Source organism: Selaginella moellendorffii, unplaced genomic scaffold (assembly GCF_000143415.4).
Source record: "Selaginella moellendorffii unplaced genomic scaffold, v1.0 SELMOscaffold_33, whole genome shotgun sequence".
In the NCBI taxonomy this organism is placed as follows: Eukaryota; Viridiplantae; Streptophyta; class Lycopodiopsida; order Selaginellales; family Selaginellaceae; genus Selaginella; species Selaginella moellendorffii.
The window spans coordinates 156116-171598 of NW_003314294.1; the positions used below are offsets into that span (position 1 = coordinate 156116).

General features: G+C 43.5%; 4 protein-coding genes and 1 long non-coding RNA gene across 6 annotated transcripts; 4 read left to right on the forward strand and 1 right to left on the reverse strand.

Annotated features, from left to right (window-relative positions):
* Positions 1 to 508, forward strand: LOC112348866. Its single transcript, XR_002993202.1, has 3 exons — positions 1 to 25; positions 81 to 176; positions 284 to 508. It is a non-coding gene; the product is annotated as an uncharacterized LOC112348866 (long non-coding RNA).
* Positions 509 to 9526: 9018 nt separating this feature from the next.
* Positions 9527 to 11482, forward strand: LOC9638810 (GDSL esterase/lipase At4g01130). Its single transcript, XM_024682207.1, has 5 exons — positions 9527 to 10158; positions 10234 to 10443; positions 10493 to 10656; positions 10715 to 10979; positions 11030 to 11482. Exons 1-5 carry the CDS (start codon positions 9900 to 9902, stop codon positions 11278 to 11280), a joined length of 1149 nt encoding a protein of 382 aa, XP_024537975.1. The 5' UTR covers positions 9527 to 9899; the 3' UTR covers positions 11281 to 11482.
* On the reverse strand, positions 11277 to 13454 carry LOC9638627. 2 transcript variants are annotated; one of them, XM_024682202.1, is made up of 7 exons: positions 13376 to 13454; positions 13134 to 13312; positions 12953 to 13036; positions 12638 to 12871; positions 11615 to 12585; positions 11486 to 11558; positions 11277 to 11432 (listed from the first exon to the last, which is right to left on the reverse strand). In XM_024682202.1, the coding sequence occupies exons 1-7, from the start codon at positions 13446 to 13448 to the stop codon at positions 11304 to 11306; spliced, it is 1743 nt and encodes a 580-aa protein (XP_024537970.1). In that variant the 5' UTR covers positions 13449 to 13454; the 3' UTR covers positions 11277 to 11303. The 2 variants fall into 2 exon arrangements, with proteins under 2 accessions (XP_024537970.1, XP_024537971.1); XM_024682203.1 differs by having other exon boundaries at positions 11300 to 11428.
* A 7-nt stretch (positions 13455 to 13461) lies between these two features.
* Positions 13462 to 14544, forward strand: LOC9638811 (RNA-binding protein PNO1). Its single transcript, XM_002976997.2, has 2 exons — positions 13462 to 13726; positions 13987 to 14544. The coding sequence occupies exons 1-2, from the start codon at positions 13487 to 13489 to the stop codon at positions 14407 to 14409; spliced, it is 663 nt and encodes a 220-aa protein (XP_002977043.2). The 5' UTR covers positions 13462 to 13486; the 3' UTR covers positions 14410 to 14544.
* A 76-nt stretch (positions 14545 to 14620) lies between these two features.
* On the forward strand, positions 14621 to 15235 carry LOC112348807 (dirigent protein 21-like). Its single transcript, XM_024682027.1, has one exon. It carries the CDS (start codon positions 14621 to 14623, stop codon positions 15233 to 15235), a length of 615 nt encoding a protein of 204 aa, XP_024537795.1.
* Positions 15236 to 15483: the final 248 nt, after the last annotated feature.

Sequence of the window (15483 nt, forward strand, 5' to 3'; positions counted from 1 at the left end):
TGCGAGATCGCAAGAAAAAGTACCGGTATGTTTCCTTTGTGCTAATTGATCATCACACTCACCATTTCTAGTTTGCGCAGGGACAAGAACAATTATCTGCACCACCACACCGAAGGACGACACGCATTATCTGGACGAATCATGTTTGGAACAAACCTGTTCATCATTCGTAAGGCGTAAGATCCATTTTGACCTCTTCTCCTTTCAAACAGTTAGCGACGTGATGCGTTCGTTGCACATCTCATGCACGTCTTACTGTTGTGTTTCTTTCGTTTCTAAACAGGAGAAAGCTCGAGTGTTTGGTGCTAGATCCTGTCGTTGATTGAATCGTGACCGGCCAGCAGCCAATTCCTCTCCCTGTTCACGAAACAGACTGGGCACTACTACTTGATGTTTACGAAACAGACCAGGTACTACTTACAGCAGAGATTTTTTTTTTCTACAGAGGGTACTGTGAAAACGGCCGCTCAAGCTGCGACTGGCGTTTTCACGTGAGACGCAAATGGATTACCAGGCAAGTGCTGAGCAATTTGTATTATACTAATCGTGACGATTAAGCAGAGATGTGGGGACCTGGAAGAGCATGACTTCGTTGAAGCCAGATGGAGAGATATAAACGGGTTGTGACTCAAGCCAGAGCGTTGCCGTGCTTGAAGCGTCCTCCACACGCAAAGACTGAGAGCTCGGCCTGGGCTTGGAGTAAAGGCCTGTGACCGAAGAAGCAGAGCTTCCCGCGGGGGAGCACCACAGCCATCTGGTAAAACAGGACTGGCGAGGTACCCGAGTTACTGACGACGGTGTAAGTTCCTTGGACCCGGCCGGACTCGCTCGAGTTGTAGCTGGGGTGGAGAGTCACTTTGTCGTCCATGGCGAACAAGGTACCAAAGGGTGAAGTTGGCGTTGCCGGTGCTACTAACTTTGCGCTCTCTGGTGTTCCAGCTTCCGTGGCATTGATGATGTCGTGGATGTCAAACTCGAAGTGGGGATCTTTGGGGTAGCGATGTGATTCGGGTAGCGGCGGTGGACGTCGCGCTGCGCCAAAGCCACGGAGAAACCTCTCGGAGGCTTGCTGCTATCATCAATTAGTACAAAGGCACTGACCTGTGAGGAGCAAGAGTAAGCGATGCATTTTTTTTTCCAGTATGGTGGAATTGGATTCAAAACATTTATAGATGAGAATGGGCCGATGCCAGCTCGAGCTCTGTCCAAATCTGGTTCTTGTTTTTTATTTTCGTATTCATAGTTAGATTAAAGTTAAGAGCACCGCCACCTTTTGTCAATGTTAAATTGGTTGTGTAGCTCCATTCTAGGTCGTTTGGTGATTGATTTCTTCTCTCTTGGAACATTCTTGTCGTGTGTTTCGGAAGTGCGTCTTGTGTTTGAGTCCACAGCTATCACTGGCCGAAAAAGAGAGATGTTTCGAAAGACGACCTTGTGATTTATACACCACGTTCCGATATATAGGTTAGGCCAGAGTCAATCCACCTTTTACAGTTTCTACGTTGGAGTGCTGGACTCTTTGCTGAGCTGAGGAAGAACCACAGCCAGAAAACTGCGAATGTGAAAATATGGATGCAGAACTATGGGTGCACCTCAAGGCCGCGTTCGACAGGTTTCACTGCAGCCCGTCCCGGCGAGTTGCAGGACGAGCTCACTCCCACCTTGCTTACCACAGCGATGGCAATGGTGGTGAAGACGACGGGGAGCTCTTGCAGAATCAATCCTCTTTCCAGGTAGTGATGAGCGAGCTTAAAGAAATCATATCATCACCATCACGATTCTTCTTCTCTTGAATCAATCCCCCATGCCCTTCCTCACTCGCCCCCCCACGACTCCCTCCTCCATTTCCTCCAACTCTTCCAGTAGCTCCTCCAGCTCGCATCCCAATTTCCACCGCTTGCTCATGGACCGCACCCGCGCGGTCGGCGCTAACGAAACCCTCAAAGTCCAAGAGCTGGTGCCCGTGGCCTCCTCGCAGCGCCCAACAGATCGAGTGGCGCTCGCGCTCGTCTCGGCGCCCCGCTCCACGCCTCGATGCACCAGGAGCTCACGTCCCGGCAGAGCATCACCCAGCCTGCGCGCCATGGAGCGCGTTGCCAACGCGATTCCTGGGCACCAAGCGCGTCCACATCGTCGACTATGAGATTTTCTACGGCGACCAGTGGCCGTTGCATTTTCGCGCGCTCTCGGAGAGGGCCGAGGGGCTCAAGATCACGGGCGTTGACTTTGCCGACTTGGTCAACTTAGAGCTGACCGAGCGTAAGATGTGGGAAACTGCTCCAAAAATTCAAAAAGTCGCCATGTCACGTGTCGGTCGCACCAAGTGTACAGCTCTCGTGAATGCAAAACTACCAAGGAGCAACTTTACGCAAGAGTAAGCTAGATTTATTTTGTCCTCGCTCACAAAGTACCGCACAGCATGTTAACTGGCACCATCCAATAAAAACGGCAATCATTTCAATGGGAAGCCACATGCCTCAACTTCTGGGATTGTTATTCCATATGTGTCGGCGAAAACCCCTTCCTCCACGATGAAGACCCCATCTCTGTAACGCATAGCTGGAACTTTAAACCAAAGCTCCTCACCTTTTTCCGACCTGTGACAAGACAAGAAGCTTTGCAAGCTTTGCAAGATCGACACAAGAGCAAGCAAGGGGAAGGACAGTCAAGTGCACAAACCCACAAAGAACGAGAAGAGCTTGCGCCCACAAATCAACCCTCATCCTCGGTCTCAAGAGCAAGCTCCAATACTCATTGGCACCACAACAAGACCAAGCAAGCCCGCGTGCCTCTCACCTTGTCACTGGAGCATCGGGAGCCACATCTGCCCTTTCCTCCCCATTCTCCACGACCTATAAGGTTATCTCCATCGTGCAAAAGCCTCGACAACCCGAGGCAGCAAATTCGGCATCGTTATGACCATGGACCAGCTCAAGAAGTTTTGCCGCGAGTACGGCAACCTCGGCAGTATGGCAAGACAAAAGAAACAAAGAGAAGAGCATTCTTCAAGAATCTTAAGCAGTGAGATTCCTATTGCGGAGTCAGCTGGCAACACCTTGGCCCAAGCAGAGGAAGAAGTCAGAATTACATCAAGAGCCAAAGCATGACAAATCCCCAAGCAAAGAAAGAAGTCGTCCTTGACAAGCAAGCAAGCCAAGTGGTTGAACCACTCAACCTCTCGGAGCCAATTGATCGTCCACAGCCCAGCCCCAACACAATCCACCTAGTCTAAACAAAGGCCTAGTCAATACAAGCATTGGATCTAGCAGAGAGAGAGAGAGAGAGAGAGCACAGAGCCAAGAACAAGTCACCAATTCCAAACCAAGATATACTCTTCACATCTTATGCAACTTGGGAAGCAGGTTGCAACCGACAAGGTCAAGTGTTCATCAGCCAAGATCACTGCTACAATCAAGCCATAAATCAGCTCACTAAGACACCAAGCAAGGAGCACAACAGAGCAAGAAGGAACAAGGAACCATAAAGAGAAAGAGGAAGAAAGAGGACATGATTAACAAATATCAAGCCAAAAATTATTGCTAAGAGAGGCCAAGAGCATTGAAACCAAGAAAGGCTAAGTAGACCAAGAGCAAGGTGAAGTCTTCTAAAGAGTTGTATGAACAAAATTCAAAAACCCTTTCATTATACATCCATCAGTCTTATGCCTTAAGTTGTATTATCTTTTCTGCTACAAATTACAAAATTGAAAATGTGTATTATTATCCTGACTGTTACATGAAATATCATTACTATATTAAATCACTATAAGTGATGTTTTATGCATGAGGATAGTTATAATAATCCATATATGTGATTGGTATGGAAATACTAAAAACATTATTATTATTATTACGCATTATTGTTTACATTTAAAAAATCTTTTTTCTTCTAAAAATTTATTGACATACTTGAAATTCCACAGTATGTCCAGAATGTGTGAAACAACCTTTAAAAGACCAATTATACCAATCACCCCAACTTGTAGTGGTATATTTTGCTGTACCAACAAAAATTATTACTTGATACTCATCATAATTCATTTTGAAATTATCAGTTTGTAATGTTGGATTAGGATCTATTCTTTCCTTAAAATCATTTTCATGTGTTTTATTGTGTATAAATATATTTACCTTTCTTTGATGTTTTGAGCTGTAATAATCTAATTTACACTTCATAGCTTTTTCTAAACTTATGTTCCAACAATGACCAAAAGTTTGAGCAAAAATAATAATAATAAAATTTAGTAATAATAACATGAATAGTGGATAATGAAAGCCCATAGATTTTAATTAATTTATTATAATTCTAATTGTTATATATATAAAAAAGTAAATTATAAAAAGTAAAAAGTAAAGGATTTTTCAAAAAAAGTTTTTATATATCATCTTTAAAAAATAAAATAAAACATAAAGTAAAAGTTAATTATAATTTATTTTTTAATAATATTTTAATAAAGTGTTAAATATTATTATTTTAAAATTTTAAATTTAATATTTCTTTAGTTACTTTAAATTATCTTTACGATCTTATGAATATGTTTGTTTAATGTTTTATGATTTTCTGAACCGTTCAACCAATAACTTTTCATGAACATATATAAATATTAAGATTGGTATTAATTTCATATTAAATGAGTATTATAATAAGTATTAATTCTATTAATACTAAATTAATGTTTTATATTGAAAATTAAAGTTTTAAGCTTAGTTTTTAAAAAAGTAGATTTTTTATATCTCCTTTCATACTATAAAGAAGTTGATTACACTTTAAATACTTTGTAATAATATTTTAATGAAGGTCTTTTATTTATTTATTTGAATTAAGAACACAATTACCATATAAAGTTTATTTATTTGGAATTACTAATAATTTTTTTTAAATTACTAAGAAATTATTTTAATATAAGAATGAAAGAATATAATTTATTTTCCTTATATGCATTTTGTATGAGCTTTAAAAAACTTCTATAATGCTCTATTGTTTTTACTATTCTGTAATTAATTTTATAAAAACTAATATAATTATTCTATTTCAATACCTAGCACAATAATCATTCTTTAACCATAATCATTTTGAACTCAATAAGTGATGTAGCTTTAAAGGCTATTAATGAATCAAAATTTGGAATGGAACATATGGCTTAAAAACCTAAGTCAACCGCATCATTTTTCTAGAATCTCACCCAACAGGGTGCAATTGAACATTGAGCTTCTTTATTGCTTGTTATGTAACACACTTGAATTTAGAGTTAAACTCCAAGTTTATTGTGCTATGAAGTAAAGGTTTGATACACTTTTAATCCTATAGACATTAATTCTCTATATCCAACATTTATATGCAAAATGATGTTTAACACAATTTTGGTATTGGCTTAACATGCTTCAACCAGTATCTTTATTATTATATATTTAAAATTCCATTTCCGCACTTAATTTACCAATCCTTCCATTGTGTAAATCAACTATTCCATGTGAGTCAACTAGTCATCCACCCGTACTGCGGTCCCATAGTAAATACCTACACAAGACCACAAGAGGAAAGATGTACGCATGGATGCCTAATACATATGATTCCAAATTTAAGGGTAGGAATATACTTTGCTCAAGGGTATATTATATTTTTAAGTAGTCACTAATCAATAGAAATCGAACTCATGCCATTTGCTCCGATACCAACTGTAGCGCACATTATCTCTCTCCTTTTAAGCCAACTAGAAAAGAGGCAATTGCTTAATGAAAGAGCCCTTAGTGGTTATTTTATCCCCATTTATCCCCCAAGGTTCCAAGGATCCATGGTGATAGTATATTCAAATCTCATCCCATAATCACATGCACTATATCAAACTAGGAAATCTAGACACTTACCATAAATAACATAAAAAATTATCAAGACTATTTGGTTTGATTTAAAGAAGTAATAGAGCAACCAAGGCCAACAATTGGAGGTAGTCACATATGGGGCATAATAGCGAGGGTGCTTGATAAACATGGTAAATTATCACATAACAATATTGACTCAATATCATAAGGGTTCTCAACACTAGCAAATGCAAATTAATAAATAAGTTTCTCTAACTAGATCAAATATGCTTAACTAATAATATTTAGGAATTATGTCATTATACTCATCTACTCAAATATACACACGATGACTAGTTTCTCAACCAATTTAAGTGGAGACCATGGAAGAAATCAGCAATACCAACTTTTTGCCATTGTGGCAATAAAGAGAGAATGTCCATAGGATTAACTGACAAATATCTTTCGATATTCAAACTCATATTTGCAACATGCTACCAAAATCCTAAACTACCACAATAGTCTAATGACCAATCTTAGCTTTCATGCCCTGGAACGAATTCAATTCTAGTGCCACCTCCTTCCTCCTCTGCTGTGAGTCTTGATGGATCAGAACCCAAGATATACACTATGGTATAATCAATGTTTTTTTATGTATATTTTTATTGTGTAGTGACTTGCAGATGAATTATAATATATGGTAAGCAATATGTATGCTACATCCAAGCCATATCTCATGAGAGAGAACAACAAGATCACAAGTGTCACTTGTACTGTCTTAGAAGGTGCAATGAACAAATTTGTCACTCAAGCCATGTGACATGGAATATTTGACACATAAGTTTAGCAATGCTTCACAGACACAGCCCAATCGCTCTCTACTTGCTACTGGAGGCCTCACGACACAAAACAAGCAGCACACGTGACTAACCCTTTTAGCACACTGCAGATGCCAACACAGGATGTTCTACTCCAAGTAGAACACACTGATAGAAACACATTTGTTATTTAAACAAAAGAACCCATAGTGAGTTTATATGCTTTTAAGCAACAAACACTCCAAGAAATGCTATCTGGGGTGAGGCCCAGCATAACCCTCACTCCCATTGCTTTCCAGGATCTCGAAATCCTATACCTCACAAGCCCTAATCCACCATCTCTCATCTTATAAACATATTGGGTTCAGCTGGTTGATCAATATGCTCAATTGAAAGGGCAATGATTGCAAGTTACTGCTGCGGCAATTTCCTGTGGTTCAAGAGTGGCATTGATTTGCTTTGTGGCATTGATTGCTAGAAATTTTACCTTGGACAAAGTGGCAAGCTTGGATAATATTACAATCTGGCAAAGTTCGTATCTAGTTGTGTGTGCCTGGTTCGGCGATGTGAGGCCTGCCTTGGCAACGACTTCGTCACGTTTGGAAGAACAAGTGGCCTCTGGTTCTCCCTTGTTCTTGCTTTGAATGCTCTTGCTTGGTTTAAGCTTGAGCTTGCCATCATGCATTAGCTGGAGGCGAGCTTCGATTCGAGCTAGAGCTGGCATTAGAGCTGTGAAGTAAACACATGCAAGATCAAGCATGTGAAATCCATCCAGGAAAAAAACAAGGAAAAACCTCTATGGTTTGGTGAAGTTGCTACCGGGTTGTAGAGGTGACAAAGCATTCTACAGTGCTGAATGGCGACACCAACAAATTTTGAATGATCAACATTTGGAGCGAAATCAGCAACAGTGAAGAACCATGGCATGGGGCATGTTTTCGAGTATGAGATTGTCCTGCATGCCACTGACATTTCGAAAGAGCTTGTTTCTTCAAAGGCACTAGCAGGTCATGTGGCCACTTGTGGTGATATTGGGAGAGCTCTATGCAAGGCTTAAGAAGGTTTTGTCTATGTTGTTCGGGGAACAACTGGGCATGAGGAAATCAATTGGAGAGTGGATGAGCTGGAGAATTGTAAGTGGAGAGTAGCAAAAGGCAATGCTAACACTGTCTTTTGAAATGTGTAGTTGTCTACATATTGTTTGATAAAAAGTCTTTGGCCCAGGTGCTTGATCTTGGGGATCTTGGGCAGCCCAAGGGATCTCGCCTTTGTTACCAAGATCAAGTGCCATGAGTCTGAGAGTGGGAATTCCTGGGATGGGCGGCTGTACGGCCGATAAGACAAATTTTTCCAAAATTCAATGTTTGAAAGGTAAGGTATAAATATTGATAAAATATAATACACTAAAACATTAAGAGAAGCAATGATAGCCCTTCAAATTAAAATTAACTCTAGCTCATTCAAAATGAAAGGTGGCAACATCTCATTGAGACTCTACCTTTCAGCTCCAAAATAGGACTTTTAGGCTTCTTCCAGTCCCACGAGCTCTAGGCCACGCATGCGAGCTTGGAGCAGTAGCAAGGATGCTCCAACTGTGCTTGGAGATAGGGAGTTTTGGAAATCAGAAATCGTGGTAGTGCTGGATCCGAGAACACCAGGACCTGAGGGTTGCAGCACACAGTGGCAGTGAAAGAAAAACCACACCAAGGCCATCAAGGGTTGTGATCACTTGGCCCCAAAGTGCACGCAAGCTACCATGTTGAAGTTGGCTTGCCTACTGAGAGTAACGATCTCACTACTAGTTGTGCGACTACTGCTCTACATGATCTATTTGCCCACTGTCAAAAGATCGGCTGGAAAGAATTGCTGGAGGTCAAATTCTAGCTAAGTGAAGGCACGCTGTGTGCTTCATGGAGAACTAAGGTTGTGTGCGCAAGTTGTGAGTGTGGCTTGTCTTCAACATAATTTCTTTAATGAAAAAGGACTATAAAATCAATTGAACCAAAAATGAAAGAGGAAAGGAATTTTTAGCATGTCTCTCAAATCTATGTTCTTGATGTTCTTGAGGGACTTTTTTGTTGTAGGACTATTAGGCAGGAAGCATCTTACTCTCACTTAGGGTTATGTGCCTCTGGTTTGGGTCTACTATAGTTTTTCTCTTTTGAGTTTTCAGGTTTTTCTTTGCATGCAAAAACAAGAATTGAGTATTATCATCTTCTAATTTTTCCTTGGATGACTTGCATGAAGATATTATATATATTCAATATTTTTTATTTACTTTAGAAAAAGGGGCCCAGAATCCTTCAATCTAACGGCTCTCTAATTCATTTATAATCAATAATAATTAATACTTAAGAGGTATAATGAAATATTCTTGATTGTTTTTCAAACCAAATTAGGGTTCCTTGAGCTCTCCTTAGCATTCTCGCAGCAACCAATGATCATTTGAAGCAGGAAATGATAAATCACAAGGCAGATATTAACAACCACACAGTCAAAGGGCTCCCCTTTTAGGTGGTGATGAGAGTGGCTTCTGAGCTACCAATAAATCATCAATGAGGAACTTTGGTCTTCTTTTTATTATATGGCGTGTCAAAACACGTAATTGGATTTTTTTTTTTTATGTGTTAATCCAGACATGCATTCTAAACCTAATATCTACCACTAAAACAACATTCTTTAAATACTACTAAGTGATAGTGACTGTTAAACATTAAATTCAATTTGAAGCTTCCAATGTATAATAATTTCAACATTATAAATGCATAATTTTTTAAAAAAAATTAATAAAAATACTTCCCTTTATTTCCCATGACAAGTGACATCACTTTTATATCTAAGATCACTCAAAATATCATGACCTAACATCACTTACCATAAACAAGAAGTAGATTTTAATGCTCTCGTGTTCCATACTTTCGTACTTCACTCTCTTTTATGTCATCAGTGGCACATTGTCAAAGTCAACTTTGCTCTTCACAATGAACTTAATCATTTGAGCATACAAAAACTTCCTCATATCAAACAAAGCCTTGGATAACTGCTCGTAGAAGGCTTTGGCTCTGAAGGCAAGCTCGAAAGGGCTGTTCTTGGGCTCCACAGGGCTTGGTAACGTACACATCTCAGAGGGTAGGAACCAAAGTTGCGCTAAAGCTTCGGACCATACATAAGAAGTGTGAGTACATCGTGGCCAAATCCTAGCCTTTTGCCTTGAGCACGTATATGCTTTTGATTTGAGGGGGAAACCACCAAATCTGGGCCGTCAAAGCTCCCAAAAACTCCAATGGAGGTGTTCTTGGTGATACTCGCGGCTTCCATCGTATCCTCCACAGCGAGGGCTTTTTCGTCTTCTCCTCGATCACCACCTTTGCAGCACTGTCCAAGCGCAGTCTTCTGGTTTGGAGATTCTTTCGCAGACACTGGAAACGCCCAAGCGGCATCTCCATTCATTAGCGCGGCCGAGTATCTACCGTATGGAATGACACACTTTGGAAAGCCTTCGAATCGATATTCTGATGGTCGCCTGGTGACTGATTTCTTCGGTAAGAACTAAAGCTTTTTCCTGTTCTTGCCATTGCTGATACTCAGTTCTTCCTTCCCAATCTCTTCTTTGGCAGCTCAAGCTTTCCGTCACAAGAGCTCGCCCGGTCCTATACTTCAAAGCCTCAACTCAAACTACGAGCACGGGATCGTCTTTGCGGTGTCTGGAGCCACGGCTTTGAACACGAGTTACGTCGTCCCATTCTACCTCCCTGTCCAAGTCGATCAATACCTTCGCTTCGTCAAGGATGCGTATCCTACTCCTGGAAAGTCTCACCATCACCATGGTAGGATCCTGTTCTCTCGAGCTTGGTTTCATCTTTCCATCTTTGCCAGATAGAAAAACCAAGCTTCCTCGAAATCTTCGCAGTGTGCTACACGTCGTCGTTGTCGGCACCAATGATATCTTCGGTGCATACATCCGGAAGCTAATGGATCCTGGCAATGTAACAGTGGTGATCATTCCACAGGTCATCCAAGCGATTTCTCACGCTATCCAGGTACGTCTTTCCTTTGACACCACAAAAAGCTCTTGACTCCCTCGGATTATAAGAACAGACACTGTCCGACAGCGGTGCGAGCCAAATCCTGGTCCTGAATTCTTTCCCTCACGGATGCATGCCTTTGATACTTAGCGTGTTTGGAGACCTGCCCAAGGACTCGCGAGGATGCCTGTCACCTCTTAACGAAGTTGCCGAGGCCTTCAATCGCTCCCTCTACAAGCTTGTCCAGGATTTGAGTTCCAAGCTCAAGAACACCCTCCTCCTCTATGCTGATGCCTTCAAGTTCACTCTAGACGTAATGGACAGGCCCACGGACTTTGGTAAGTTTCTCTGTCACTTCGAGCAAGTCTAAGATGATCACATCGAGCAGGCTTTAGAAACGAAACCAAGACCTCGGCTTGCTGTGGAACTGGCGGGGCTTACAACTTCAACTCAACCAAGCTCTGTGGCAAAGACTTCCAACCCGAGAGCACCACTCTGAAGCCGTCCGAGTTCGTCAGCTGGGATGGCATCCACTTTTCCGAAGCTTTCTACGAGCACCTGTCCAAGGCCCTGCTCACTGGGAAGTACCTGGATCCCCCTCTCGACTTCTCGGAGCTTTGCAAACTTGGCAACGTGTAGCTCAGCTCAGCCGGAGAAATAAGTTACGCTCTCTTCTTTTTCATGTTCCGCCACTTGTCCTTGAGATCCTGGCCTGTTCTACTGGGATGAAACTTTCCCATGCCGAATTGAAGTATCGTTGTCCACCTGGAGCCGTACTGCTGATAGCCTTTCTGGAAACAGTATCAAACGTTACAAAGAATAAATATCTCATCGTTTTGAATACCCTGAGTGTTTCTTCTTCCAGTGAGTTCCATACCATCTTCTTGCGACGGACATTAGGAATCGATGCTCTTCCACTGCACGAAGCATGTTAAAGAATAGGAAACAAAAGTGAAGCGAAAGCATAGTTTACTTGGAATTCGTCTTTCGTGGATAATCACTGTCGTCATCGTCCTCGTCATCTTCTTCATCCGAGCTGCTGCTTCTCGCACGGTGTTTCCGTGCGTGAGCTTCATCTTTCGAGCCCGACGGTTCCTCAACTTTGAGTTGAACTTGATGTTCCACCAGGTTCTCCTTTTCCTTGTCTTCTACTTGCTTAAGTACTTGGTGCGATGCTGTCAAGCTTTCAAGCTTTTCTTTAGCCCGGTCCGCTTCTAACTGTGCCTTGGCAAGCTTTTCCATGGCTTTCTTGTACACACATTTCGGACAGGACCAGCCTTCTCCTTCACGAATCTGCTCTCTTGCCATGCACTTTGGATGAAGAGCAATCGGGCAGTCGTCACAGCGGACTAGTTTGCCTCGCAGCTCGCACATGTAGCATTTGTCCGAGTCTTTAGCGCGACTGTCTTCAATGTTCTTCTCTCCTGTCTCTAAACTTTCACGACCATTCTTGTCGACTGTTTTCGGGCCCTCAGGATCATCTTCATCCACTGCCTTCGAGCCTTCACGGCCATCCTCGTCTTCTTCACGGCCATTCTCGGCAGGCCTACTTTTCTCGACCACCTTTGAGCCCTCTCGGTCATCGTCCGAGTCCAAGTTTATAACTTCTACCTCATGCATCCCCTTTCTTTGTTTGAGCTTCGGCTTAACGTCTGAAAGGGATAGTTCATCGTCGTCCTCCATTAGCATCCTCCTCTTCGACCTGCGTGTGCTGACATTCCCACTGTGAATGATCTTAGGAGCTTCGAAAGGCTGCTTTTCTGGCGGAGCCGACGGTGTAGCGTGATTCTCTGTCCCCCTTTCCTCCACACTGTTCTTCTCACCTTCGCAACTCCCTTCCTGAAATTTTGCGTGCTTTTCTGGCACTGGCGGAGCCGATGGTGCAGCGTGATCCTCTGTCCCATTTTTCTCCACACTATTCTTCTCACCTTCACAACTCACTTCCTGAAAGTTTACAGGTTGCAGCTCCAAGAGATGATAAAAAGAAAAGACTTACATCGATGCTTCCTCTTCGTGGGGGAGACTTGAATGCCTTGTCCGGGGATCCGTCAATCACCACTGTGGTGTCGTCACTCCCGACGGACATATGCCTTGGAGACAAACGTTCCGGTGGTACCCCATCGTTTTGCTCGTTTTCTTCGTCGACTGGAGGCATGCCTCTTTGCTGCTCCTGCTTCTCCAACGACCTTGCTACAGGCGGGTAAAGCCCATTCGTATAGTCATCAGCAATCTATGGAGGAAAAAAAAGATAAGAAAAGGATCCCAAGGTTTGCTAAGAACATCCCAAGGATTCACGAAGCAAAAAAATCACCTTGTCTAGAACAGGAGCTTCCAGGCCTTGCCTTTTCCTTTGGACGAACCGAAACAACTCGGTCCTGGAATTGGCATCACCAATCTAGGTAGAAACGAGCGTGAGCTTTGGGAGGAAGAACGAAACGAAAAATGAAGAAACGAAGAAACGAACGAAAAACAAATTAAAAAAAATCACTTGCCAGTTGAAGCATGCCGCTAACATCTTCGTCGGGGGACGCCAGCGCCAAGATCAGCTCTTCTGCGCCGCAATCTCGATCCAAAATCTCTTCCGAGACGAGCATCTCTTGGAACTGCCGCAGCGCCAGGCCCTTGCACAGCGATGGAATCGCGGCAGCATTGGGAACGTAGACTGCGAGCTCTAGAATCAAGGAAAAATCCCAGAGTGTGAGCGACGCCAGAAAGAAGATCGCGCAGTGATTACCTCGCAGCGTCTCGGTGGAGACATCGGGCTGCCGCGCGAGTTTGTCCAGTATCCATTGCCAAGGAAGCGCCATTTACCCTAAAATTCATTTGCCCAAGTTTTAGGGTTCTTATGGCGGCGATGGCGATGGAGGTGGATGCCGCCCCGGCGCCAGCGGCTGGAGAGCCGGATCTACCTCCAATGAAGGTGAAATTCGAGCCGCTATCAGCTCACGAGATGCAGGGAGGGAAGGTCCAGTTTAGAAGAATTGCGGTTCCTTCGCACAGGTACACGCCACTCAAGAAGCACTGGTTAGAGATTTACACGCCCGTGGTGGAGCAGATGAAAATTGACCTTCGGATGAATCTTAAGGTAAGCGCATTCTTTCCTTTAGGAAGATTTGCTTCATTGCTTGCAAAGATTTTCCTTGGAACTTGTTTTGATCGGTCGATAGTTTTTTCTTTCTTTGGCCTTCTTTTCGGTGTTCGAGTGGATTGCTTCTAGTGCTTCATTGCTTGCTTCTTTGCAAACCATTTCCATATCGTTCGTGTCCGAGTGGATTGCGGCTTCGATTTTTTACTAGACAAGAAGATGAGATTTGAAAGAACTCTCCGATGTTTTCTCTTTTGCAGACTCGCAAAGTGGAACTCAAGACGAAGAGAGACACTCCAGACACAAGTGCCCTCCAAAAGAGCGCCGATTTCATCCATGCTTTCCTTCTGGGCTTCGACATCGCCGACGCCATCGCGCTCCTCCGCCTCGACGACTTATACGTGGACTCGTTCGAGGTCAAGGACGTAAAGTCGCTCAAAGGCGACCACCTTTCGCGAGCAATCGGCAGGCTCTCCGGCAAAGGCGGCAAGACAAAGTTCGCCATCGAGAACTCGACACGAACAAGAATAGTCATCGCCGACTCGAGAATTCACATCCTGGGAGCGTTTGCCAACATCAGAATCGCCAGAGACGCGCTGTGCAGTCTCATTTTGGGATCCCCGGCAGGCAAAGTCTACTCCCGGCTTAGAACTATAGGGAACCGGCTGGCCGAGAGAAGCTAGAACGCACAGCCAGGTCTTACCGAGCTCAAATTCAGGGAAAAAGAAGAGAGAAGCTCTGGTACGTAGCTACCATTTCAATGCATGCTTCTTGCGTTTGTTTTCGTGTTCTTTTTTTCTCGTAACGTCTTTTGCTCCTAACACGTACGCTGCATGATCGTGGCTTGAGCTATTTAATCTCCTTTTCCAGCAAGCTTCTTGCGGCAGATAAACAATGGATCACCGCTACATCACTCTCGCGCTGTTTGCAATCGTCACGCTCTCGAGCAAGGCAGGATCATCAACTCTCAGCCATCTCGCAGCAGCGCGTCTCCGCCTCGCCGCCACCACCTCGGACGATCAAACCGCGGGAAACTCCACCGTCAGCGACCAGGACAACGGCCTCCACGACTGTCGCGAGTTCTACATCCACGACATCCTCAACGGGACCGAGGCCGGGATGGAAGCCAGCGCTTACTTGATCGCCAGGCCGGCCGAGTTCTTCGCCAATAACTTTGGAGCGATTCTGGTGATGGACGACAAGATCACCATTCACCCCGACTACAACACCACCGAGATTGGAAGAGCTCAAGGGACGTACACGGTTGTGAATCACTACGGCTCTCCCGAGCTGCTCTACGAGTTTGCGGCCGTGTTTAATGGCGGGGAGAAGATCTGCTTCTTCGGACACAGGCCGATCGACGAGCCAAGCTCCGAGTTAGCGGCGTTTTCGTGTGGGGGACACGGAAAACTCACGCAAGGCATAACTCTTGCTCGCTTCTCGGCCGTCTACTTCTCTCCCTCGGGGTTGAACGAGATCATTCGTGTAGTGATGTGTAAATTCATCTGATCGAATTAATAATTCTATTAATTAGCTAAATGTGATCGTTTGCTGATGGTAGCAACTGCCATTTCCCTGTTCTTGGGAGAAAAGCGCGATACACTACACTTAATAAACTCTATTATCCAATTATGGCTATATCCGACGTACATCCATCTAACGGCCTACGGGGTTTCACATTTGCTATATCCCAGCCGTCCATCTAACGGCCCTCCTTCCTTACGACAACAGCTGTATCCAAGCCGTCCATCTAACGG